Here is a 26,934-nt window from a genome sequence, read left to right on the forward strand (position 1 = left end):
TCCCATGAAAGTTAGTATTGATTTTTCTGTTTTTATTGAGAATACCACCAGACTTTTGATGGGGAGTGCATTGAATGCGAACATTGGTCGTTGTGACATAATCATTCTTAATACATTAATTCTATTGACATATGAGCAAAGGAATTTTAAAACTTCTAGAATCCTCTTCAATTTCTTTAGTTGTTTAAAAATATTCAGAGAATCAAATAACCCTATTAAAAATGAGGTACAGGGCTAAACAAAGAATTTTCAACTGAGGAATATTTAATGGCCAAGAATCACTCAGAGAAATGTTCAGCATCCTTAGTCATCAGGGAAATGCAAATCAAAACAACTCTGAGATTCCACCTCACACCAGTCAGAATGGCTAAGATAAAGAAACTCAGGTGACAGAAGATTCTGGTAAGGATGTGAAGAAAGAACACTCCTCCATTGTTGGTGGGATTGCAAGTTGGTACAACCCCTCTGGAAATTAGACTGGTGGTTCCTCAGAAAATTGGATATAGCTGAGGACCCAGCTATACCACTCCTGGGCATATATCCAAAAGATTCTCCAACATATAACAAGGAGACATGCTCCACTATGTTCATAGCAGTCTTATTTTTAGTAGCCAGAAGCTAGAAAGAACCCAGATGTCCCTCAACAGAGGAAGATACAGACAATGTGGTACATTTATTTACACAGGGAATACTATTCAGCTATTAAAAACAATGATTTCATGAAATTCTTAGGCAAATGGATGGAAATAGAAAATAGCATCCAGAGTGAGGTAACCCAGTCACAAAAGAACACACATGGTATGTACTCACTGATAAGTGGATATTAGCCCCAAAGCTTTGAATACCTACAATACAATTCACTGACCAGATGAAGCTCAAGAAGAAGGAAGACCAAACTGTGGGGTCTTCAGTCCTTTTTAGAAGTGGGAACAAAATACTCACAGGTGCAAATTCAGAGACAAAATGTGGCACAGAAGATGAAGGAAAGGACATCCAGAGACTACACCCCCTGGGGATCTATCCTATAGTCACCAAGTGTAGACACTATTGTGGATGCCAAGAAGTACAGGCTGACAGGAACCTGATTTAGCTGTCTCTTGAGAAGCTCTGCCAGAGCCTCACTAATACAGAGGAGCATGCTTGCAGCCAGCCTTTGGACTGTGCACTGAGCCCCAAGTAGAGGTGTTAGAGAAAGGACTGAAGGAACTGAAGGGGTTTGCAACCCCATAGGAAGAACAATATCAACTAACCAGACTGCCCAGCGCTCCCAGGGACTAAAACACCAACAAAAGAGTACACATGGAGGGACCCAAGGCTTGTCAGGCATCAGTGGGATGACAGGCCCTTTGTCCTGTGAAGGCTTGATGCCCCAGTGTAGGGGAATGTGCGGGCGGAGAGACAGGAGTAAGTGGGTACGAAGGGGGCCACTCTCATAGAAGCAGGGGGATGCGGATGGAATAGGGAACTTCTGCGGGGGCAGAATAGGGGATAACATTTGAAATGTAAATAAAGAAAATATACATCGTAGAATTTCGTTGTTTCCTTGGTTAGGTTTATTACCAGACATCTTATTTTTTGAAAGATATGCATGATATTGGTTTTTCACTTAAATCTAAGAGTTTAGACACATCCCCAATCTCTTCACCGATCCACTCAACATCAAGTACGTCTTATCCTCTCTACACTTCGTATCTGACCTGTAGGTGGTCTCCCTTATCACCTTCAGCTTAGCTTTATTCCACTGCTCTCAGATGGAATCCAAGAAACTATTTTGAATTTTCTTACATTTGTTGAGACTCATTTTGTGTCAAAATATTTTGTAGAAATATTTTAAATAATACATTTCCATGGGCTAGTAAGGAGAATGTATATTCTGCAATGTTTGGCTGGAATATTACAGAAGTTTGTTAACTTCATTTGCTCTATCATGTCACTAAAAGTTGACATTTCTATGTTTGTGATTCATCTGAATTACCTGTCTTGGAGAGCGAGGTGTTGTAGTCACTCATTTGTTCCTGTGTTGCTGCAATCTGTATCTTTAAATATCGCAGTGTTCAATGCATATGAACCATTTATAATCATATAATTGACTTTCTTCATTTTTTGACTAGTTTTAGTTTGGAATCTATCCTTTTGGATGTTGGTATTTCTATGCCTGCCTGTTTTCCTATATTTATTTGGGATATTTTGCGTCCCTTTCATTCTAAAGGCTATGTGTTCTTCTTTTACAGGGAGATCCATTTCTTGTAGGCATGAGACAGATAAGACCTTTTAACATCTATCACCCTAGTCTATGCATTTTTATTAGAGAAACAAGATCATAGCATTCAGAGTTACTATGAAGGGATGAATTAAATGTTGTTTTATAATCCCCTCTCAGTCCTGATCTGTATTGGTTATTTCTTGTCTCAGTGTTGCTTCCTTCCCCTTTGTGACTTGATGTCTCTCTTGTTCTCTTCAGTGAATAGCATCATTTTGCATACTTTCTACAGAGATGGATTCATGCTCATGGACTACTTTTAGTCTGTGTTCATCATGGCAAGTTTTGTACTTTAATGGTGAAGCATGACTTTGCTTGGCTGTGTAATCTGACCTGGCACTATGGTGTGATTTAAAACATTATCACTAAGGGTATGGATGTAAGGGTGATAGATGGAGTCTATTAATCATGAGAAAAATTGAAGAAGAGAAAAGTAAATGAAGGGGAGACAACGAAGGCAAAGCAAGAATTTAGAGCTGCTTCATTGAAGATAGGATCAAAATAAAAGGAGGTAGCAATGAAGTTAGATAACCTAAGAACAACCATTTTAGCACTTGGAGGATGAGGCAGAGAGGCCTCTAACTCCAGGCCCACTCCCATTCTTTGGGAAAAACTTATTCAGAAGCAAAAGGAAAGTAACTAGAAAGCAATGTTGGCCCACTAAGTTGAACTTAGATATTAAATAAGAGAAAATTAAAAGTGAAGAAAAGGAAATGTTTGTGGGTGCAACATTTTTGCATATCACTGGCTCGTGCATGGGTACGAGCATCCCTTGGACAGTCCTTCATGTAGGTACAGACCTGTGTATGTGCGGTACATTTTACTCTGTGTCTCAGTTCGGCCTTTCATCTCCACCAAAATGCATGATTCCAACTTAAAGGTTTTTCTCTCTTTCTAGTGATATTCTGGAGGCCAGTGCTCAGCATATACTCCACTGACATATACCCACTTGTGATGGGTTTCCATAGTGAGCCATGATTGGAGGACGAGTTGGCCCTAGGGTCACTCAGTTGTCAACTCTGTGGTGGCAGGGTCTTTGAAAAATGGTGTCTTGAGCAATAAGTCTTATGACACCGCACAAGGCTGACATAGAAGAAAATCAATGTCTACAAACCACAACAATAACCAGCATAGCAAGCTATCCTCAAAGGTCCAGTAGTAGTATTTATATCTTGGTGGTAACAGCTCTCTAGTTGGCCTTAAGATCCACTCAATAGGAGGAAATTCATACCAAGGACTTTAAACCTAGCCAATTGTCCATGGCTGGTAAGTACATGAAATCTAGAGAAAAACCAATACTGGATCATCCTTAAACCCAGATAATTTAACTGTATTATTAACTTAGTCTTACACCCACCAATAAGTATAGCTCTTGTCTTTTATCAAAGAAACTTCTTGCAGCAGACAGAAGCCATTACTAAAAACTAAAACTGGGCAAAATGTAGGGAACATTGGATCATGCGGTACCTGGCCCGGAATCTACAATACCATTGCTTTACCTAAGGTTCAAGGCACATTATGGAAGAGAGGAAGAAACAAGGGGCCAGAATGTCTGCTGGTAGGTTGTGTTGTTTATATATGACAGGGATACTTCATTTATAGCATCTCAACAATTTGATTGCCTAAACAAGACTTGTATAATGATACTACCATTTGACATGCACACACACATATACACATACACATACACACATGTAACAATAATAATTATGTAAAAAGGAAGTAAATTTGAGAGGGATGCGTGTGAAGGAATCATTGGAGAAAGAATACAGACAGGGAAATGATACAAATACAGTATACATATATGAAAAAATTTAAATTGTGGATCTGGGAAGCCAAAGAATCCCTCTTAGGTTGCAAGTACAAAAGAAGCAACTAGAAGCAAAAAAAATTTAACTTACTGAAGCAGAAAGCCCATGGAAGTGTCACTCTAATTTCTCATGACATCCTTGATTGTGTATTTAGGTCAATATCATCCCAGAGATGCTACTCACAGTCAGGACATCACCATGGCAATGGCTTTTGTGGGAAGTCGATGAGATCACAAATAAAGGAGCACACTGTGGTATTGATATCCTCTTTCAACTGCTAGGGGATCATCTTAGGGAGATAAACTTAAGTCCCATGCCTCTCATAGCACTCATAACCAGTCACAAGAAAGCCAGGCAGAACACTGATGACTAATCCTGGTCTAGACAGTTAAGAGCAGTATAGTGTCACTGCTGAAATGGTGGCATATGTCATTGCTTAAGGTCAGTGAACCTCATTGCTTGAGAAGGTGGCCGTAGGCTGAACTCTGATACCTAAGCACATATCAGGAAGTGATTCATTTGAATATTGTGCCTTTCACACACAGGGCATTTGTGTGTGGTAGGGAGGGAATGTTTAACACATACTGGAACAGATCCACACACGAAGCTCTCTGGACACTCTTAACAAGGCAGGTGATTAGAAAGCTTGTTCTAAGAACTGCTGATGTCCAAGCTTTAGATATCACTTGTAACCTGTGCATCTTAACCACCTGTCAGAGCTTCTTACTATCCTCATCAGAGCCATGTGACATGCAAGGTTTTCACACTGCTGCAATCAAAGTGTGTTTGGAGAAGGGAGTGCCGTAATCCCACTCTAACTTGGTGAGTGTGTGGATCACGGGCTCTGAGCACTTGTGCATTGATGCTAAGTGGATGGGTTTGAGAGGATGTGAGCTCAGAGAGTCTAATAGAGATTGCATCCCAATGATCCCGCTGCCTCTGATGGAGAGGCCCATGTCTGTATCAGCCTGCTGTGAAGTTTTGACTTACAATGACTTCAATGTTTCAAAAGTTTTCTTCCAGAAAGCCAGCTTTCTTAAACAATAAAACTTTCTGCTTTTCAATAAAAATTAATTCCAATTGTTGATAGAATTAGATGTGACATCATGAGGTTCAAAGAAAACCCTCAAATAAATGCACTATTTTGTGTGCTAGTTCATGGCACAAGTTTGCATCTACTTCAGTTCTTCCTTTGAGGTAGTAAGCAGTCCCAAAATCCCAAAATCAAAGGAAAAATATATTTTCTAAAAATGAAAATATATATTTTATGTAATAGTATATAAGTAAAATCTAAGTTACTTATATATAATATGTTAAATTATATATTATATATGTAATGTTATATTATAGATATAGATAAAGAGAACTATATTGGTTGTTAAGTAGAGCTCTGATACTGAAATTGAGAAGCTTTTTAAAGCTTTGCTAGAACAAAAATTGAAAAAATTATTATTTAAATACTGATAATAGAATATTATCTCACTTTTAGCTAAATATAATTTTTATTTTTGCTTTAGAAGTATGTCCTTTTTCAGTTATAATGTAAGCCATTATAAACTTTGGTTGTCTTTACATTTCTTAATAAAATAACTAAAATTTATATATAGTGTAATCCTCTGACAATAAAATGTTCTTGATCTCTTTCAGAGTACAGATGATTCTGAAATATCTGTGATTTCCCAGAATAAGAAATGCTTTGACAATGATATTGTTTGTTCTAAAAGTGTTTTGATATCAGTTAGAGACACTGAAATCTACCTTAACGATGCTCCTTACAAACAGGTTAGTGAATTCTTTCTTTTGTGATAATTATGCCTTCTACTAATGATCCAGAAAACAGATTAGAACTGGTTTGGATAGATCTAGGGTTTTTTCTGTTGTTTTGTGTGGTTTTTGTATGAATCACTCACTGCTTGTATCTTCTGATTATATTATTTGTCTTCATGTTTCAATCATCTCTATAATCTTTCCTTCCCATGAGCAGCATTCTGGCCTTGGGAACCAATATCTGTCAGGTAGCCCCTTATCCATCTTCCCGATACCCCAACTAAAGCTCCATCTTTTCTCTACCCCACCCACTGCAGCAACAATGGCTTTCCCCATATGGAAATTTGACTTTCTATGTCCCTTGGGCCTCAAAACGTTGAGATTTCTATCAGTTGTCCTGTGAGGTTCTTACCGGTTTGGCTCTTGTCCTCCCTTTCTGCCTCACCTCTTGTGGCCTTCTTCCAAGCCTATGTCCCAGGAGTGGAATCTTTTCAGTTATTTCACATTTTAGGCTCCTTTTGCTTTAATCTGTACTTTTAGAAGTGATTTATGAAGTCCTTTTTCCCACTTACCATATTCTGTAGGCATGTTCTATCTCCTTCTGGAAACTTCTCAGGATGCTCTCAAATACCCTGATAGGTCATCATCAGCCCTTAGTCAAATTTGTTGTGTGTCTATCTGTCTTCCTAGTGTGTCAACAAGCAATGTGCAAGGATCCTTGTCTTGCTTTCAGTTTATTGTTGTATCTGACGAGTTTCTCCAATTAGAAGATATAATCAATTTTATTCACTCACCTACTTATTCACTTACTTATTAATCCATCCACAATGTCCGGCGCATATTAAAACTTGGGCTCAGGGGGCTAGAGAGACGGCTCAGCAGGTAAGAGCACTGACTTCTCTACCAGAGGTCCAGAGTTCAAATCCCAGCAACCACATAGTGGCTCACAACCATCTGTAATGAGATCTGACACCCTCTTCTGGTGCATAAAACTTGGGCTCAATATTTAGGCTGGAATAATGAAAAGACACCGCTTGTCTTGAAATTACGTGCGGAAGTGAAGGATTCCTTGGGGGTTCAATTGGATTCAGTTGGGAAGTGTCATGTGCTGTGTGTGCCCAAGTGTACATAAGCTTTTTGAAGAACTCCTGGAGCAGGGGAGGGGACACTGAAGCAGTGATTCTCAGCCATCCTAATGCTGTGATATGTTCTAATGCTCTCTATGCTTTCTAATAGTCTTTAATACAATGCTGCATGTTGTGGAGACCCACCACCATAAAATTATTTCATTACTATTTTATAAGTGTATTTTTCAATTGTTTTGGATTGTATTGTAAATAACTGATATATAGGATATCTGATATGCAACCCCAAAGTGGTTGTGACTCACAGAATGAGAACCACTGTACTCAAAAAACAACCCTGCATTTAAAGATTTGCAGAATAGGTTTGGGGTGGATCAGAGCTGATTTAGTATCCCTACTTCCTGTATCACTCTAGCAAACGTCATTGAACCTCTGGGGCTCAGCTTCCCCTCAGGATGTCTACAAAGCCCCGGTCTTCAGATCTGTGAAGATGGTAATGGAAGTACGCAATAATGAATTTTAAGATCTGATCACTCCTTCCTTCCATCATCTTTTATTTTTTTTTTATTTTTATTTTTCACGTAGAGACATTGCCTGAAGTAGAGCCTGGAAGAAGAGGTGGATTAGCTAGATGAGGAGGGAGAAGGCTAACATTTCGGGGAAATGAGCTCATTCAGAGGAGCAGAGTTGGAAGATAAAATGTCATGGTTGATAGTCGCAATTGGCTCAGGTTCAAACAAAGTCCCTGGGATGGTAGAGCATGGGTGTGGCAGAGACTCTGGTAGGCGTGTTTCCAGCAGAGGAGAACAAGGAAGGTATGGGAAGCAAAGGTGACTGTCAAGGGCTCTAGGCTCAGTCTGGAAGCTCACAGATGGCCCAAGTCATGCCAGCTTCATTTTAAAGGCAAGGATTTTAGACTTTGGACTTTTGAAGTGTATGATCTGACAGTGGTCTTTTAAAGGTCACCATTTCAAAAAGAATTCCCAGAAACACCATTTTCCTATGTTTTCTCTGAAATACTTTTTCATGAAAGCCATCTGGAACATTTGCTATAAGGGCCAGGTTCTGTGTTCTGCCTCAGGTGCTGGTGTCTCAAGAGCATCCATGAATCCTCTCTGCTAAAAAAGAGGGATATTTTCCTGTTTTAAACAAAAGACTTCATCTTTTTCATTTTGGGCAGGGCTTTGTAATTTGTATCATCTGTTCTGCCCTGGATTACTTTTTGGTATTTTTCAGCTACTTTAGTTTTCAAGAGTAAAAAATTTCTAGTACTGCAGTTTGAGAACCTCTATATTAACACACATCTTGAATGTCAGGTAGAAACATTGAGAGTAACCACACAGTGATCAAATGAGACAAAACACCTTCTGCATCTTTTAAAAAGTAATTACAGATGTTCTGTCTAGCCATTAGATGGAAATTCATCCATAGGTAAAGGTCTTTCTGTGATCAAGGGTGCTTTTCTAAATGGGGAGAAGTTGATAAATGCTCATATGAAGACAGTTTGGCACATTTCTGAAGTGATAATTGCAGTTCTGTGTCATTCATGGCTTCCAATTTTCACTAGTACACTGGCGTTGATGAATCTCCTTTATTTATATTACATGGAAATGAAGTAAGATTAAGAAAAGTCACAAGAATAGTTTGATCCCAAGTTCCCAGCTAAAATGTCTTTCTGGGAAATCATAAGTGAAAAGATAGTAAGTACCACTTCTTCAGAACTAATGTGTTGCTCATCCAGGGAAATAAATAAACAACTCTCTGTTTTTATGTAAATGTACAATTATAATTCAATCAGGTATGCAAATTATAAATCAGTCAGGCATACAAATTAAAAACTTCTATAAATTTACCTAAGCTGTCTTCTCAAATGTTTTAATTATCTCCATTTCTGACTTATTTTTCTAGCAATGTTTAGTTTTGTTTGAAGTGCTATCCTTCTAAAGCACAGGTTTCTTTTTTGAACAATTCAATCCGACTCACTTAAAGAGAAGTGTTAACTGATAACTTGGAAAGTAAGGAGTGAAGTCACTTCTTTTGATTAGAAAGGGCATTCTTATCACAAGCTGCCTTACCTAATGTCTTAGTCAGGGCTTCTATTCCTGCACAAACATCATGACCAAGAAGCAAGTTGGGGAGGGATGGGTTTATTCAGCTCACAGTTCCACATTGCTGTTGATCACCAAAGGAAGTCAGGACTGGAACTCAAGCAGGTCAGGAAGCAGGAGCTGATGCAGGGACCATGGAGGGATATTACTTACTGGCTTGCTTCCCCTGGCTTGCTCAGTTTGCTTTCTTATAGAACCCAAGAATGCCAGCCCAGGGATGGCACCACCCTCAAGGGGCCCTCCCTCCTTGATCACTAATTGAGAAAATGCCTTACAGTTGGATCTCATGGAGGTATTTCCTCAACTGAAGCTCCTTTCTCTGTGATAACTCCAGACTCTGTCAAGTTGACACACAAAACCAGCCAGTACACCTAATGAAAGAAGCATTTTGTATCTAATACCCAACAGAGAAGGTGTGATTTTGATTCAGAATGACTGATTTAAAACCAGATGGCTGGGATGGAGAGAGATGATATAGACAAGTCAGGAAACAAAACAGAACAAAACCAAACAAAATAAAACACCTACTGGAAAGTAAAATGATGATAAAAGGTGATACAGTGATTTACGGACATATCAAGCTATATACAAATTATAAGACCTGCACAAATGAAAGTGTGGGCTGCTTGGGAAAAAAATCCGTTTTCCCACTTGGTTTCTTTCTTTAAGTTTATTTACTTATTTTATGTGTATGAGTATACTGTAGCTGTCTTCACACACACCAGAAGAGGGCACTGGATTCTATTACAGTTGCAGATGGTTTTGAGTCAACCCCTTGGTTGCTGGTAATTGAGCTCAGGACCTCTGGAAGAGCAGACAAAGCTCTTAACCTCTGACCTATCTCTCCAGCTCCCTCTTGGTTTCTTTCATCATGGTGTTTTCCTGTCCATCTGACATGTGCTCTATTGGACACCTGTCCCTTCATGGTGAGTGCAGACCTTCCTAGCATGGACAGCCGAATCCTGTCACTCTCCGTCCTCGGTTCCCATGCTCAACCTCACCTTGTCTTGGCTCTGTGCTGTGGATGTAGTACAGCAGTGGTCCCCATGCAGAGCCTGTGAAGCAAGGTGCTGAAAACCAGTGCTGAGAGGTAGGAGATGCAAGACAAAGAGTGCCCAGGGTCAGGGGGTCATGGCACCGGTGCATCGGCCTTAGTCCGCTGGACTTGGCTCACAACTCACAGATTCTAAAGATGGAAATTGCAGAGCATTAAAACTCAAAGTGTGGACCCAATAAATCAGTGTATTTGGGACTTAGAGATCTTGTGTGGCCTAGTGATGGAGGAAGCATCTGAGTACTCTCAGTGTAACTGCCAGATCATAAATTGTTTGCATCCTTTTTATAATCATCCACTTTACTGAACTTGCTAAGGAGGCTCTTTTTTCTTTTTCTTTTTCTTTTTCTTTTCTTTTCTTTTTCTTTCTTTCTTTCTTTCTTTCTTTCTTTCTTTTTTTTTTTTTCAAAATTTAACATATTTAGCAAGGTCATTTACACAGCTAGGCCCTGTCATTTCATTTGTTGATTTTTTTTAAATAGCGATATTCAATAAAGCAAAGAACATAAAGTAAATTTAGATAGCCATCTCAATGCCTCCATTTAGTAACTCTGTCAGGCTCTTGTAAGTAAGGCTGTGTGCTTTGTTGTGCTCTTTTCTGTGAAGTTTATTTATTCTATCCTTCAAAATATCCACTTGAACATCATTCTCTTAGGGCATTCTCCCATTATACTTTATTATATTTAGAAAAGAAAAATGGATGAAGGATTTTATATCTGTTTCCAGTTTTTTGTTTTGGCTGGAAAAAATCAGTTTTATTATTGAGAAATAATACAACTACATATTTTCAAGATCATCATATGAGCTCAATTCAAGGCCATAATCATGGTTATAGGTACGCTAGCTTCCCAGTGTACTCCCTGTCTAGTCCCTCTTACGCTTTCTAGTTTGTAAACAATTACCTTTGAGCTCCCAAACCCTAGGGTATTACTTCCATGTTCAAACCTTTATTGATTATGTTTGGAGTAGTCATATAATCTGTGCTTCCATCCTTTACTGGGTTTTTATTTAGATCTGACCATATCTTGGGGGTGTCTGTCACCGAGACTTTGTTTCTTGGTTTAACCCATTCCTTTTGTTTTCATGTCATTTTTATTTCCCCATTCTCATTGCAGTTTTTTCTGGTCTCATATATAAAAGAAAGTGTTTTCCCTTTATAATATATTATTGTCACTTGTGGGATGGGCGTACTTTATATATATGGTATATAATATAATATATATATTATATTATATATAATATAATATATATATTATATTATATGGTATATAATATATATCATATATATTATATATATGGTATATATATATTATCAAACTATTTCATTTAAAATTCTCACTGGACTATTAAAGCATTGTATCTTGCCAAATGTAAATAGTTCTGTATCTCATTAAAAATATAATAACATTGGAAGGCTGCTTATATGCTGTAGTTAAGTACTGAGAATCATAGCAAAGGTAAGTTTTTCTTTTGAAGGGAAGAACATGTATTTTTTACCCTCAACCTCTCAGGAACAACATCCATTCTTCCTTCATATTCTCCATGCCCATCCTCTCCTTCTCTTCTCTTCATTGTCCCTGGGTTATCTTTTCCTTTCCCATGGTCTCTTGTCGAACTCAGCTTCTAGTTTTTAACATAAATACCAATATAATATTTTTTTTATTTAAAACACTGGGCTTGTGTTAGAGAATTTGAAAAAAAAACACAGCAAGCAATTATGTTAGATATGTCCTTACTGGAAAGCATTAGTGTATTCCGTCCTTTGGTTGGAGACTATGATACTTACTCAAAGACATTTTATCCTTTTGGAAGAAGCGATCAGGTTTTTCCCTGGAAAGCGAACCTGCGTACCAGCTCTGGAAGGCTGGGGTCTACATAGTAATATACTTCCCGGAGGAGGATATTACCATTCTGTGGGATGAGAAGACTACCATCCACATCAAAGTCGGGCCACAGTGGAAGGTAGGTCACCCGATAGACTCCCTAAGTGGGATGAACTGTGTTTGAAGAAGACAACGATTAAACAGATTGTCAGGCAAATGTGATTTTCAAGGTCTTCTTGGATTCTTTTTGTAAACTCTCGAGAGCTGTGTTTGAACTAAGTTATGTTTTCAAAATTAATAATAATACCCTATGTAAAAGACTTCAGAGATTGGAGTATACTCATACAACTTGTGTAACATGTAAATAAAAAATATATTGAATAAAAAAGAAAACAAAAGATAAAAATGAAAACAACAAAAAGAAAAAAAATAACATAAAAAATAAATCTCATTGTGGAAAAAAGATACAAGTGCCCTAACAGACTACGACTTAGCAATGTAAAGGAATGCTCTGTTGATTTGTATAAAAGTCAATCTGACTTAGTTTGTTTTTACTTTAACATCGTAATATTTGTTGTTGCCTTGTTCATCTCCTTTCTTTCTCATCCCTTGAACGTGGCTATATGATTTAGTTTTTGTTAACAAAAATTTGTTTGTTATAAAATCTGTTTTCTCTTCACATTTAAAATTTTTAAAAATAAGTTAACATACAGTAAAATTGTAGAAGTAAGTAGCAGTAAGTAGCCAGTCGTACGGTATTTTAAAATTACCTTGTGGTTCTATGGATTTGGAAAAATGAATACAGTCTTGGTCTAATACTATAGTTTGTCACAAAACAAGCGATCAATGCCCACTTTTCATTCCACTGCTTTCTTATTGTTAAATCCTGTCTCTGTCTCCACAATCAGGAAAAATACCATTATAGTTCCATTGCCACTGTCCATTGTGTTCCTTCCCCAAAAATTATATGCTTGGAATTATTGAGTATATTTTGAGATCTTCCATCTTTGATCTGACAAAATAAACATAAAATTCATTCATATTTTATAAATTAGTGATTTTTTTCCTTTATAATATTATTGTAAACTGTGGCATGGGTGTAGCACAGTTCATTTGCTCATGGGTGAAGTAGTTATTGGCCTTGAATATATACAGTTTCTAAGACATGGGTCCTATGCACCGTCTGTTACTCTTAGAAAACATGTTACTTCAAAGGGCTGTTTGCCAGCTGTTTGTGTTGAAAAGAGCATCAATTCAAGGTTTTACAAATGATTTTCATCATTACTGGAATACCATCCATTTTTAAAGTCTTAGAGAGTCCTTCCTCCAAAAGTAAAAAATATATTTCTTTAACAGTATTATGAGAAAACTGAGTGGTTATTGCTGATATAAGTTGTTCCTGTGGCCACTGCTTTCCTCCTTTCACAACCTGTAGTAACCTCAGTTAGCTTTATAGTTTCAACATTTATACTGTTACCAAACCTTAAATATATATTCTTGTGGGTTTTTCTTTATAAAAATTATTTATACTTATATACTGTATATATCATACATATATATGCATAAATATATCTCAGTATATACTTTTCTACTTACATTGTTAGAGATATCAATACTAAGATGCTATGGTAAGTGTGGATAGCTAATACTTGGCTGGTAAAATATTGAGACTATTAAATATTATAATTGAATTGGTATAGACTCATTTTCTTTTTTTTCTTTTTTTCATTTTTATGGGTGCTGGGATTTGAACTCAGGACCTTCGGAAGAGCAGTCAGTGCTCTTAACTGCTGAGCCATCTCACCAGCCCCCTCATTTTCTTAAAACATTTATTTTAAATTATTCTATGAAAGTTCTTTATATGTCTTAAATCTTTCACGTTTTAATGTTTTAAATCTTGGAATAAATATAAAATACTTCATCATAATTTTATTATTTTAGAACAAACTGGCAGGATTGTGTGGTAACTTTGACAAATGTACTTCCAATGACATGACAACATCTAATAACATAGAAGTGCGAAATGCTCAGGTGTTTGGAGACAGCTGGGCCTTAGGACAGGTAAGTTACAAATATGCAATCTAGAACAAACATATTTATCGAAAGAATATTCTGAGGAGTAAAATTACGTAGGTTTTTAAAAATTTTTTTTATTGATTTCTTGTGAATTTCACCCCAATCCCACTCATTTCCCTGTCCCCTTGAAACTTGTTACTCCCTAGAGGAGAAACCTCCCTCAAAACAAACCAAAAACCAAACCAACCAAACCAACAAACATCTCTTTGTGGGAGCTATGATGTACAGTTTTGATTTTGCAGAACCAGAATTTGTTCTCACTTGCTCCAGCAGTTCATAAATGCAGTTGATGATGAGGTGGGACAACTCAAAGCCCTGTACCTAGGCCTGGGTGGCAGCTGAGCTGTCCAGCCTGCCATCTTTCCTGTGTCCACTGCCCCCAGGGCCAGCTCACCTGCTATATCCCGGCAAGGGGCTGAGTCAGCTCTCCCACAATGCCCAGGCAAAAGGCTGGTTTAGGTTACTTTTTTTTTTTACATGATGTTTTTATAATAATTTATAGGTGACAGAGCTTCATATTTACTTTTTATGTAATTCTTGCAACAACTTTATTTTTGCAAAAGTTGTCTTCACATCACAGATGAAAAGATTATGTCTCAAGGAGGTTCAGTGATTTGTCTAAATACAAATTATGTGTCCAGAGAATTAACAAAGGTGACATTTAGGTTTATATCTTCTCCTATTTTTTAAGCATAGCAAATACTTTCTGCTCTAAATTAATTAAGTAGATTTTTTAATATACTGATTTTTATTAAAATATAGGCACAGAGTATAAAAATGACATTTTCTTGCATTGAAGAATTTTAGTGTCAGTTACTAGGTGGTATAGAAAATTACCAATAAATTATATGGAACTAGATGGGTGTAGATATGCATACCAAGTAGTGGTTTTAAGAATTCAAGGAAAATTTCTGGAACAAATACTCTGGAGGTAAAGTGTTTACCATCTACAGGATCTGAGAAGATAAAGTTTAAAGCAGTGGTTCTCAAGTTTTCTAACGCTGTGAGCCTTTAATTCAGCTCCTCATGTTGTGGTGACTCTCAACCATACAATTTTTTTTGTTGCTACTTCATAACTGTCATTTTACAAACTGTAATGTAAATATGCAATATGCAGGATATCTGATCTGCGACCCGTGTGTGGGTTGTGATCCACATGTTGAGAACCACTGTTTATAGGAAAGAGAACAGAGGAAAAGTAACTCACCTAGCAGATATGAATCGGGGTGGAGCGAATACAGAAGACATCTCATAGGGCTCATATGGTTAGAACACAGGGTTCGAAATAGAGAATGGCTGAGGGACTAAGGAAACTTCTTGGAAAGAGCAGATGCAGGAGGTTCTTATGGTATAGCCAGGAGAGCTGCTAGGGGAGATTAGAAATCTAACAAAACTTGAGCGCATTAAAAATGGAAGGAAATTCCTAGTATTTTTGGAAGGCCTTCATTGAGAAGAAAACATTTGAAAGGCTCAAAAAAATCTTATACTGTCTGGCATCAGAAATATCTGTTGGAGTTCTTCCCTAGGCAAGGCAAATAGGAAGTTTATGTGTACAGGGATAGGGCTCAGAATGCAGTAGAAATAAATGTAGTCCATTTTAGAGACTACTGTCTCTTTTGATAATCACTTTTAAGAAAGCTGTGACTGAAAGATATTTAGTAGAAAATGTCTAGTTTTGAAATATAGTAAATCAGCCTGGTATATCAATAGCCTTAGCATGTAGCAGCAAATTCAGGCTGTTAAAGTGAGGACACCTGTGTCAATTGAGGGGACTAGGGGTTTTGAGGCAAGGTTTTGCAAAGAAAGGTAGGAGCAGGAGGCTGGAGATGGAGAGCCAGTGTAGTTAGTATAGCATAAGAAAACCAACAGAAAACGTTGGTGCTGAATCCACATTAGACGGAATCCACTTAAGACAGATTGTAAGGTAAGAAAGTGACTTCAGACTGAGAAACTGCCTCTGTGTTTAGAACTGAGCAAATTTTTGGTGGGCATTCTCAGGGAAGTTTTGGAGAGGCACATTATAGACAGTAGAGTTTATAGAAATTGATTCTCTGGAGATCATAGAAATACATCTGATGGTCTATACAACTAAGTGGTCTGTACAGACAAAAATGAACAAATGAAACATTAAAGAGGGTCATTCATGTTCCTAGAATATTTTTGTGAAAATGTTATAGTCATGAAAAATTCAAAATGATTAATTTTCCTCTGTAATATCACTCTCTTTAATACTTAGTTGCTTCTCAGAAGAGATTTATGTTATCAATATATAACCTATATGGCTGGGAACAGACAGACAGTAGGTGAAAATGTCTAAAAGGATGAGACTTTTCTAGATAGAGTTCATGTCAGAAGTCCTTTGATTCCAGAGTTTAGTCCTTCACAAATCTTGTCTTCTCTCTTTGATTTTCAACAGTGTGAAGATCTTATTGAGGCGCTGAAGCCCTGCGAGGCACACCAAAACAAATTTCCCTATGCCAAGAGAGAATGTTCCATTTTGTACAGTGATGTTTTTGCTCCTTGTCGCAATGTGGTGAGTGAGTGCTTTCACTAACATCTCAGCTATAAGGACCTGCAGCTGTATATACTGGGATGAGGGGGACACATTCAGCCACTCATGTTTCTCAGGTGTCCCGCAGTCATGCAGTCTTTGTTAGGGATAGAAAAAAAATTGATTTTTTTTTTTTCTGTATAAGCAACATGTTTACTTGACTTCCTTTCCTCCGTATCCCATCTTGTCCAACAGTGTATGTCTGTAAATGATCATTGCAATTCATTCTAGTTGATGAGATACAATGTGTCTATATCATTTTGTAAGTATTTGTAAATTGTAAAGGGAACAGATGTTTATCTGTCAACAGAGAGCATTTCAAGTGGGCATTCTATGTAAGTATAATTTAACAGGATCCCTGGTGGCATATTTAAAATAGTACTAGGAGCTATTCTAAGAACGTAACTTAAATATCTAACCTCCTTCCTCACATGATAATTGTGGGTCCTGATAGAAGTTGTGAAAGTAATTTAATACAGTCTTTTCTTCTTTCATGTCCTACATCCTGACTACAGCCTCTTCTCCCTCCACTCCTCCCAGCTTTCCCCGCAACCCTTCTCCTCCAAATCCTCTCCACCTGCTGTTTCCCTTCACAAAAGAGCAGCCCTCACAGTGATATTAACAGACCATGGCATAACAAAATGTAATAAGACTAGGTACAAACCCTCATTTCCAGGAGGGACAAGGCAGCCCAGTATAGGGGAAAGAGTCTTAAGAGCCAGCAGAAGAGTCAGACATACCCAATTCCTGCTATTAGGAGCCTCCCGAACACCCTTAAGGCCAAGCAGCACCCAGTGTTTCATGTCCCCCACTTTCTCAAAGGAGACACAGGTAACAGTTTTTGAATTGTGAGCCAGGTCTGCGTTTATTTTCCACAAACACTACTCTTACTTAAAAGAACAAATAATAGAAACATTACAGAAATCAAGGCAAGAATATTTGACAGATACTTTCTTAAGAAGAGGAGACTGTGACTTCATCTAGTGGAAAATACCCAAGGGCATTTGTTATCCTTATAGAAATACTTAAAACTTTTGAAGTGAATAATAAAATTTTGCAAAACTTAAAAAATTTGCATAACTGTGGACTTAAAAAGTTTCATGATATTTTTGTGAAAATACTGTTGATGATATAAAGTAAGTGTGGCCTGTTGCTTTTGCATTTAATTGAATGCATTAACATTTAGAAGATCTGTGCATACCACACAGTTTTCAAATAATCAAGAGTAATGGTAGGGAATCACACAGAGCAAAAGATTATTTCGAAGGTAAATTCAACCTAAAGATTTTAGGCCAGTGAAGTACAGGGTTCTTTGGTGTGGTTTCAAACATTAAATTAAACATTATGGGTATCAATGTGGTGGTTGCTAAAAATTAAAGAAGGATCTATTTCTCATCACAGAGATACTTTCTCATCCAAGTTTACTTGTGCTGTATTCACAACAGCCAGTGGGTGCATAATAGAAGCATAGTGCAGATACACAAGGAGCATCTCCAGCCGTAGTAAAGAAAGGTCAAAGCAGATGGAGCTGTACCCTATTAAACACAGAAAGGAAAGCAAACAAACAAATAACAAGAACACATCTGTAGACCCTAGCCTATGATGTATACATAGTTACGTAGCCTAAAATATAGAAAGGAAACCAAAAAGGCAATTAATAGGCGGGGAGAGAGTCCAGGGGGTGAGAACATGGACATATGGGGCATAAAAGAAGCCAAGAGTCGGTGCCCTGGGGATTGTGAGGGAGATCAGAGAAAGTGAGGGTGGGGCAGTGAAGAAAATGGGGAAAAGGAGAATTCTAAAACAGTATCCAAAACTGATACAATGTTGCTTAATGTATTATATCCTATTTTTAAAAATAATAAAAGAAGAAAGCTACAGTTTTGGATATAGTATAAAAGAATATCATCACTGATACCCCCTCCAAAGACATTAACCACTATTGATTTTCTAATTACACATACATGGAGACCTTCATTTTAACCAAAACCAAGTACAGCGAAAACAGTACAGCAGTGGGTGGCAAAGCAGTTGTGTGCTACAGAAAGATGTTAAAGACATCTGCAAGATGGTGACGCACTGCAATCTCCTTACTGGATCAATATTGCATGATCAAAAATACAGGGTTTTACTAAAATATGTAATTTATGTTAATATATAACAGGTCTATAATTTTTGTTCTAAACACTTCGGTTGTAAGCATTAATGTGATAACTCTGTTATAATAACAGGAACGTTTAGGAACAAAGAGAGTCCAAGGCTGCTTGCTACATTAAGAGGACATGGATAGACTGGAGCCCCAATGTACTGAAGGGTTCCATTTTGAGATTCTAATGCTTCTTAGGGAAACAGTTCCTTGTCAGACAATATGGTGTTCATTCTGGACTGAAGCCACAGAGTTTTAAGGATCCTCCCCCTGCTGCTGCTTGAAAAACTAACCCATGCATTGGCACACAACCTAAGACACAAATTGCTGACACAAAACTTCTTTTGTGACACATCGTCAACACTCTAATTTCATCAGTGATTTACCAAGGGCAATCAGTGCAAAGACAGTGATGAGCTGAATATGAGACTTTAACGTAAGCTGCCCATAGCCGCTAAACATCACCAGCTCATGCCATTCGGAAGCTAGGAAAGCAAAGCATTGGGCATTTAGAAACAGAGCGAGCTTCTTTGATGCACGGGGATCATGCCAACAGTGTTTCAAGGCAGCAGTATGCTTCCAAAATTCCAAAATCTGCCCTCACGCAGATGCCAAAAGTCATCTGTTATTGTTTTGCTGGTTGTTTGAAGTGGCATTTTCTGAGTAACTCCATTTTCTTTGGCAACATGGTGGGTCGAGATAATAAGGACTCTGTAGGTGGTGGTGATGACACCGTTGTGAGAATTGTGTGCAGTTACTCTTCTCTCAGATGTTTGAATTCAGCCACACTCAGATGCTTATTGAAATCAACGTCTTTCTTTTCACTTCCAGATCGATGTTACTTCTTTTGCCAAAAACTGCCATGAAGATACGTGTAACTGTAACCTGGGCGGGGACTGTGAATGCCTATGTACCAGTGTGGCTGCATACGCTTACAAATGCTGCCAGGAAGGGGTGCCCGTTCACTGGAGGTCACCCACTGTCTGTGGTGGGTACCTTGCATAGGACATCACCAAGCTTTTAAGAAGATCCAAATTAATTGTCTTTTTATTGGGGAGTAAAACAAAGTTGGGGAACTATAATTTAGTTTTAATTATCTAAATTTCAGTCTTTTGACAATCACATATTATCATATATCAAAGCGAAAAATGTTTTAAGTTTTCTATTGAGTTTAACTAATGTTCCGGCAACTTTTGAAATATAAATTACGTGCATCCTCACAGAAATTGTTTATGATTCCAATCCTCTTTTGCCTGTGAGGTTTCACATCTTCTGATAATAAAGAGGTTCTTTTCAAAATTCATCTTGATTGATTTCCTTTTAGGTTTGACTCCTTAATCATTTTATTTACTTACGTGGGTCCTTAGTCATCTCAAGAACAGATGACAATTTGGACAGTTCTGTGATTGGCTTCTAAATTGCCAGCATCTGCCTACCTTTAAAATAATGTCATGAAATCTATTTCACTGAAACACATCATCTCCAAAAGTACCCTTCCACAGGACCTCATTGAGCACACTTGTATCTTGGCTCCCAAGCAGCTACAACACACACACACACACACACACACACACACACACACACACCACACACACATACACACACTCACACAATCACACACACATGTATTTGATCTTTCACATAAACATGCAATCGCCTTTGCTTATAGGAAGTTTCTGAGTAATGTCATCCTCCGTTATTTTATGTAGTTAATAAATGCGTGTTCCTGTGTTGCATATATTCAGATAAGTAATATTTAATTTATATGCAATTTAATACCTACTTTTCTTTTTTTTTAGCCCTTGACTGTGAATATTATAATCAAGGTATGTGACACTTTAATGACTATTACTGCAGTATTATGCCATATATTTTTCAGATAAAACTTTAAACAATTTATACCAGGAATAAAATAGTCTAGGAATTGAATGAAAAAGTGAGAGAAACTTGTCCTTTTACAATTGCTCTAATTTTCTCAGGACTGGGGTTAAAATTTATTTTCTAAAAATAAGTATGTAATTCAGGTTATTTGTTCTTTTTTTGTTTCGAAAGTAACAATATTGTGCCCGTATCTCTTTATAGTACAAATAGAAAGTTACTTTTTTCTCTTTTTCTCAAGACTACTTGCATTTTATTTTTTTCTGTGCATCAATTTTTTTTAATTAGATAACTTCTTTATTTACATTTCAAATGTCATCCCCTTTCCTGGGTTCCCCTCCAGAAATGCCCTATCTCATCCCCCCTCCTCCCCAACCCACATACTTCCACTTCTCTGTCCTGTCCTGCTTCCCTTAAACTGGAACATCAAGCCTTCTCAGGGCCAAGGGCCTCTCCTCCCTTTGTTGTCCAACAAGGCCATCCTCTGCTACATATGCAGCTGGAGCCATGGGTCCCTCCATGTGTACTCTTTGGTTGGTAGTTTAGTCCCTGGGAATTCTGGGTGGGTACTGATTGGTTTATATTGTTGTTTCTCCTATGGGGCTGAAAACTCTTTCATCTCCTTGGATCCTTTCTCTAGCTCCTCCACTGGGGACTTTGTGCTCAGTTGTTGACTGAGAGCACCCACCTCTGTATTTGTCAGATACTGGAAGAGCCTCTCAGGAGACAGCTATATCAGGTTCCTATCAGCAAGTGCTTGTTGGCATCCACATTAGTGTCTGGGTTTGGTAACTGTATATGGGATGGATCCCCCAGGTGGGGCAGTCTCTAGATGGACTTTCCTTCAGTCTCTGCCCTACACTTTGACTCTGTATCTCCTCCCATGGCTATTTTGTTCCCCCTTCTAAGAAGGACCAAAGTATCCATACTTTGGTCTTCCATCTTCTTGAGCTTCATTTGGTCTGTGAATTGTATGTTGGATATTCCAAGCTTCTGGGCTAATATCCATGTATCAGTGAGTGCATACTGTGTGTTCTTTTGTGATTGGGTTACCTCACTCAGGATGATATTTTCTAGTTCCATCCATTTACCTAAGAATTTCATAAATTCATTGTTTTTAATAGCTGAGTAGTATTCCATTGTATAAATATATCACATTTTCTGTGTCCATTCCTCTGTTGAGGAACATATGGGTTCTTTCCAGCTTCTGGCTGTTATAAATAAGGCTGCTATGAACATAGTGGAGCATGTGCGCTTATTACATGTTGGAGAATTTTCTAAGTATATGCCCAGGAGTAGTATAGCTGGGTCCTCCAGTAGTACTATGCCCAATTTTCTGAAGAACTGACAAACTGATTTCCAGATTGTTGAATCAGCTTGCAATCCCACCAGCAGTGGGGGAGTGTTCTTTCTCCACATCCTCACCAGCACCTGCTGTCACCAGGGTTTTTGATCTTAACCATTCTGACTGGTGTGAGGTGAAATCTCAGGGTTGTTTTGATTTGCATTTCCCTGATGACTAAGGATGCTAAACATTTATCTCAGCCATTTGATATTCCTCAGGTGAAAATTCTTTGCTTAGCTCTGTACCCCATGTTTTAATAGGGTTATTTGGTTCTCTGGAGTCTAACTTCTTTGTGTATATTGGATTGTGTACATCCTCTGTAGGATGTAGGGCTGGCAAAGATCTTTTCCCAATTTGTTGGTTGCTGTTTGGTCCTATTGACAGTGTCCTTTGCCATATAGAAACTTTGTAATTTTATGAGGTCCCATTTGTCAATTTTTGATCTTAGAGCATACGCTTTTGGTGTTCTATTCAGGAAAATTTCCTCTGGGCCCATGTGTTCAAGGCTCTTCCCCACTTTCTTTTCTATTAGTTTCAGTGTGTCTGGTTTTATGTGAAGATACTTGTTCCACTTGGACTTGAGCTTTTTACAAGGAGATAAGAATGGATCGATTTGCATTCTTCTGCATGCTAACAGCTAGTTGAACTAGCACCATTTGTTGAAAAGGCTATTCTTCCCCCACTGGATGGTTTTAGTTCCTTTGTCAAAGATCAAGTGACCATAGGTGTGTGGGCTTATTTCCACCTGCCTGTCACTGTTCTAATACCACTCAGTTTTTAACACTATTGCTCTGTAGTACTGCTTGAGTTCCTGGATACTGATTCCCCCAGAAGTTCTTTTATTGCTGAGAATAGTTTTAGCTATCCTGGATTTTTTGGTATTCCAGATGAATTTGAGAATTGCTCTTTCTAACTCTATGAAGAATTGAGTTGGAATTTTGATGGAGATCACACTGAATCTGTAGATTGCTTTTGGCAAGATGGCCATTTTTACTATATTAATCCTGCCAATCCATGAGCATGGGAGATCTTTCCATCTTCTGAGGTCTTCTATTTCTTTTTTCAGAGACTTGAAGTTCTTGTCATATATATATATTTCACTTGTTTTGGTTAAAGTCACACCAAGATATTTGTATTGTTTGTTACTATTGTAAATGGTGTCCTTTCCCTATTTTCTTTCTCAGCCTGTTTATCCTTTGAGTATAGGAATGATACTGATTTGTTTGAGTTAATTTTGTATCTGGCCACTTTGCTGAAGTTATCAGGTGTAGGAGCTCTCTGGCAGAGTTTTTGGGTTCACATACATATATCATCTGCAAATAGTGATTGTTTGACTTCTTCGTTTCCAATTCCTATCCCTTTGACATCCTTTTGTTGTCTAATTGCTCTAGCTAGAACTTCAATTACTATATTGAACAGATATGAAGAGAGAAGGAATATTTGTCTAGTCCCTAATTTTAGTGGGCTTGCTTCAAGTGTCTCTCTATTTGGTTTGATGTTGGCTATGGGTTTGCTCTATATTGCTTTTACTATGTTTAGGTACGGGTCTTGAATTCCTGATCTTTCCAAGACTTTTAACATGAAAGAATGCTGAATTTTGTCAAATGCTTTTTCAGCATCTAATGAAATGAGCATGTGTTTTTATGTCTTTGAGTTTATTTATGTAGTGGATTACATGGATGGATTTCCATATATTAAGCCATCCCTGCATCCCTGGGATGAAGCCTATGTGATCATGGTGAATGATCGTTTTTGATGTGTTCTTGGATTCAGTTGGCAAGAATTTTATTGAGTATTTTTGCATTGATACTCATAAGGAAATTGGTCTGAAGTTCTCTTTCATTGTTAGATCTTTGTGTGGTTTTGGTATCAGCATAATTGTGGCTTCATAGAACATGTTGGGTAGTGTTCCCTCTGTTTCTATGTTGTGAAATAGTTTGAAGAGTATTAGTGTTAGGTATTCTTTGAAGGTCTGATAGAATTCTGAATTAAAAACACCTGGTCCTGTGCTTTTTTTGATTGGGAGACTTTCAATGACTGCCTCTATTTCTTTAGGGGTTATGGGACTGTTTAGATGGTTTACCTGATCCTGATTTGACTTTGGTATTTGGTATCTGTCTAGAAACGTGTCCATTTCATCCAGATTTTCCAGTTTTGTTGAGTATAGGCTTTTGTAGTAGGATATGATGATTTTTTGAATTTCCTCAGTTTCTGTTGTTATATCTCCCTTTTCATTTCTAATTTTGTTAATTTGGATACTGTCTCTGTGCCCTCTGATTAGTCTGGCTAAGGGTTTATCTATCTTGTTGAGTTTCTCAAAAAATCAGCTCCTGGTTTTGTTGATTCTTTGTATAGTTCTCTTTGTTTCTACTTTGTTAATTTCAGCCCTGAGTTTGATGATTTCCTGCCTTCTACTCCTCTTGGGTGTATTAGCTTCTTTCTGTTCCAGAGCTTTTAGGTGTTCTGTTAAGCTGCTAGTATATACTTTCTCCAGTTTCTTTTTGGAGGCACTCTTAGCATTGCTTTTACTGTGTCCCATAAGTTTGGGTATGTTGTGTCTTCATTTTTGTTAAATTCTAAAAAGTCTTTGATTTTTTTTCCTTATTTCTTCCTTGACCAAGCTATCATTGAGTAGAGCATTGTTCAGCTTCCATGTGTATATGGGCTTTCTGTTGTTTTTGTTGCTATTGAAGACCAGCCTTAATCTGTAGTGATCTGATAGGAGGCATGGGATTATTTCACTCTTCTTATATCTGTTAAGGCCTGCTTTGTGACCAATTATATGGTCACATATAATTGGAGTTTTGGAGATGGTATGATGAGGTGCTGAGAAGAAGGTATATTCTTGTGGTTTAGGATGAAATTTCTATAGATATATGTTAAATTGTTTTGCTCCATAACTTCTGTTAGTTTCATTATGTCTCTGTTTAGTTTGTGTTTCCCTAATCTGTCTATTGATGAGAGCGGCGTATTGAAGTCCCCTACAATTATTGTGTGAGGTGCAATGTGTGCTTTGAGCTTTAATAAAGTTTCTTTTATGAATGTGGGTGCCCTTGCATTTGGAGTTCAGAATTGAGAGTTCTTCTGGGTAGATTTTTCCTTTGATGAGTATGACGTGTCCTTCCTTATGTTTTTGATGACTTTCGGTTAAAAGTTGATTTTATTCAATATTAGAATGACTACTCCAGCTTGTTTCCAGGGATCATTTGCTTGGAAAATTGTTTCTCAGCCTTTTACTCTGAGGCAGTTTTTGCCTTTAACACTGGGGTGCATTTCCTGTATGCAGCAAAACAGGGGTTCTGTTTACGCATCCAATCTGTTAGTCTATGCCTTTTTATTGGAGAATTGAATCCATTAATGTTAAGAGATATTAAGGAATAGTGAATGTTGCTTTCTGTTATTTTTGATGTTATTTTTATGTTTGTGTGGTTATCTTCTTTTGATTTTGCTAAAAGATGATTACTTTCTTGCTTTTTCTAGAGTATAGGTTCCCTCCTTGTGTTGGCATTTTTCATCCATCATTTTTTGTAGGACTGCATTTTTGGAAAGATATTGTGTAGTTTTGGTTTTATCATGGAATATCTTGGTTTCTCCATCTATGATAATTGAGAATTTTTCTGGTTATAGTAGTCTGGGCTGGCATTTTTGTTCTCTTAGGGTCTGTATGAGATCTGCCCAGGATCTTCTAGCTTTCATAGTCTCTGGTGAGAAGCCTGGTATAATTCTGATAGGTCTGCCTGTATATGTTACTTGACCTTTTCCTTTTACTGCTTTTAATGTTTTTCTTTGTTTAATATTTTTTCTTTGTGCTTTTGGTGTTTTGATTATTATGTGACAGGAGGAATTTCTGTTCTGGTCCAGTCTATTTGGACTTCTCTCAGCTTCTTGTATGTTCATGGGCATCTCTTTCTTTAGGTTAGGGAAGTTTTCTTCTATAATTTTGTTAAAGATATTTACTTGCACTTTAAGTTGGAAATCTTCACTCTCTTCTAAAGTCCTTAGGTTTGGTCATCTCATTGTGTCTTGGATTTTCTGGATGTTTTGAATTAGAATCTTTTTTTGCATTTTGCATTTTCTTTGACTGTTGATTCATTGTTTTCTATGGTATCTTCAGCATCTCAGATTCTCTCTTCTTTCTCTTGTATTCTGTTGTTGATGCTTGCATCTATGACTCCTGATTTCTTTCCTAGGATTTCTATTTCCAGAGTTGTCTCCCTTTGTGATTTCCTTATTATTTCTACTTCAATTTTTAGATCCTGAATGGTTTTGTTCAGTTCCTTCAGTTGTTTGTTTGTCTTTTCCTGTAATTCTGTAAAGGTTTGTGTGTATGTGTGTGTGTGTGTGTCCTCTTTAATAGCTTCTACCTGTTTACCCATGTTCTCCCTTGTTTTTAAGAGATTTATTTATGTCCTTCCTGAAGTCCTCTATCAGCATCATGAGATTTGATTTTATATCCATATCTTGCTTTTCCAGTGTGTTGGGGTAATCAGGGCTTGCTGTTGTTGGAGAACTGTGTTCAGATGATGCCATGTAGCTTTCATTTCTGTTGGTAATGTTCTTGCTTTTGCCTTTTGCCATCTGGTTATCTCTGGTGTTAGCTGGTCTTGCTGTCTCTGACTGTGGCTTATCAGTCCTGTAAGCCTGTGTATTTTTACTCCTGGGGGACCAATTCTCTCTGGGAGGAAATTAGGTATGTGGTATAGAGTCAGCTCAGATGTGTAGACAAAAACCAGAAGGATCCTGTTCCCAGCTGATTGTTGGTTCCTGTGTCCTGATGGCTCTGGGCAGGTCCCTCTTGGTCCAGGAATTTGAAGAGAAGTGAAGGTCTTATCTGTGCATGCAGGTGTATAAGCCCTCCTGGGAGACCATCTCTCTTTTGGCCCAGGATCAGCTCTGGGCGCAGAGGAAAACTGGAAGACTCCTGACCCAGGCTGCCCCTGGGTTCTTGTGCCCGCAGGGTTTTGGGCAAGTTCCTCTGAGCAGCAGGGGTGGTCCTACCAGCTCTCCCAAGCTTGTCTGCACTCCTGGGA

General features: G+C 37.8%; 1 protein-coding gene across 4 annotated transcripts in view; it reads left to right on the forward strand.

The window, feature by feature from the left end:
• Otogl (otogelin like) overlaps positions 1 to 26,934 on the forward strand; it is a 165,566-nt gene that overhangs the window by 81,011 nt on the left and 57,621 nt on the right. For 2 of the 4 annotated variants that reach the window (XM_052165466.1, XM_052165467.1), the window contains exons 26-31: positions 5,719 to 5,853; positions 11,898 to 12,047; positions 13,850 to 13,969; positions 16,401 to 16,517; positions 19,513 to 19,669; positions 20,481 to 20,507. In XM_052165466.1, the coding sequence (XP_052021426.1) occupies positions 5,719 to 5,853; positions 11,898 to 12,047; positions 13,850 to 13,969; positions 16,401 to 16,517; positions 19,513 to 19,669; positions 20,481 to 20,507 (706 nt within the window). The remainder of the gene's footprint in view (positions 1 to 5,718; positions 5,854 to 11,897; positions 12,048 to 13,849; positions 13,970 to 16,400; positions 16,518 to 19,512; positions 19,670 to 20,480; positions 20,508 to 26,934) is intronic. The other 2 variants (XM_052165468.1, XM_052165469.1) reach the window with 2 other exon arrangements.

The sequence above is a fragment of the Apodemus sylvaticus genome, chromosome 20 (assembly GCF_947179515.1).
Source record: "Apodemus sylvaticus chromosome 20, mApoSyl1.1, whole genome shotgun sequence".
NCBI lineage: Eukaryota > Metazoa > Chordata > Mammalia > Rodentia > Muridae > Apodemus > Apodemus sylvaticus.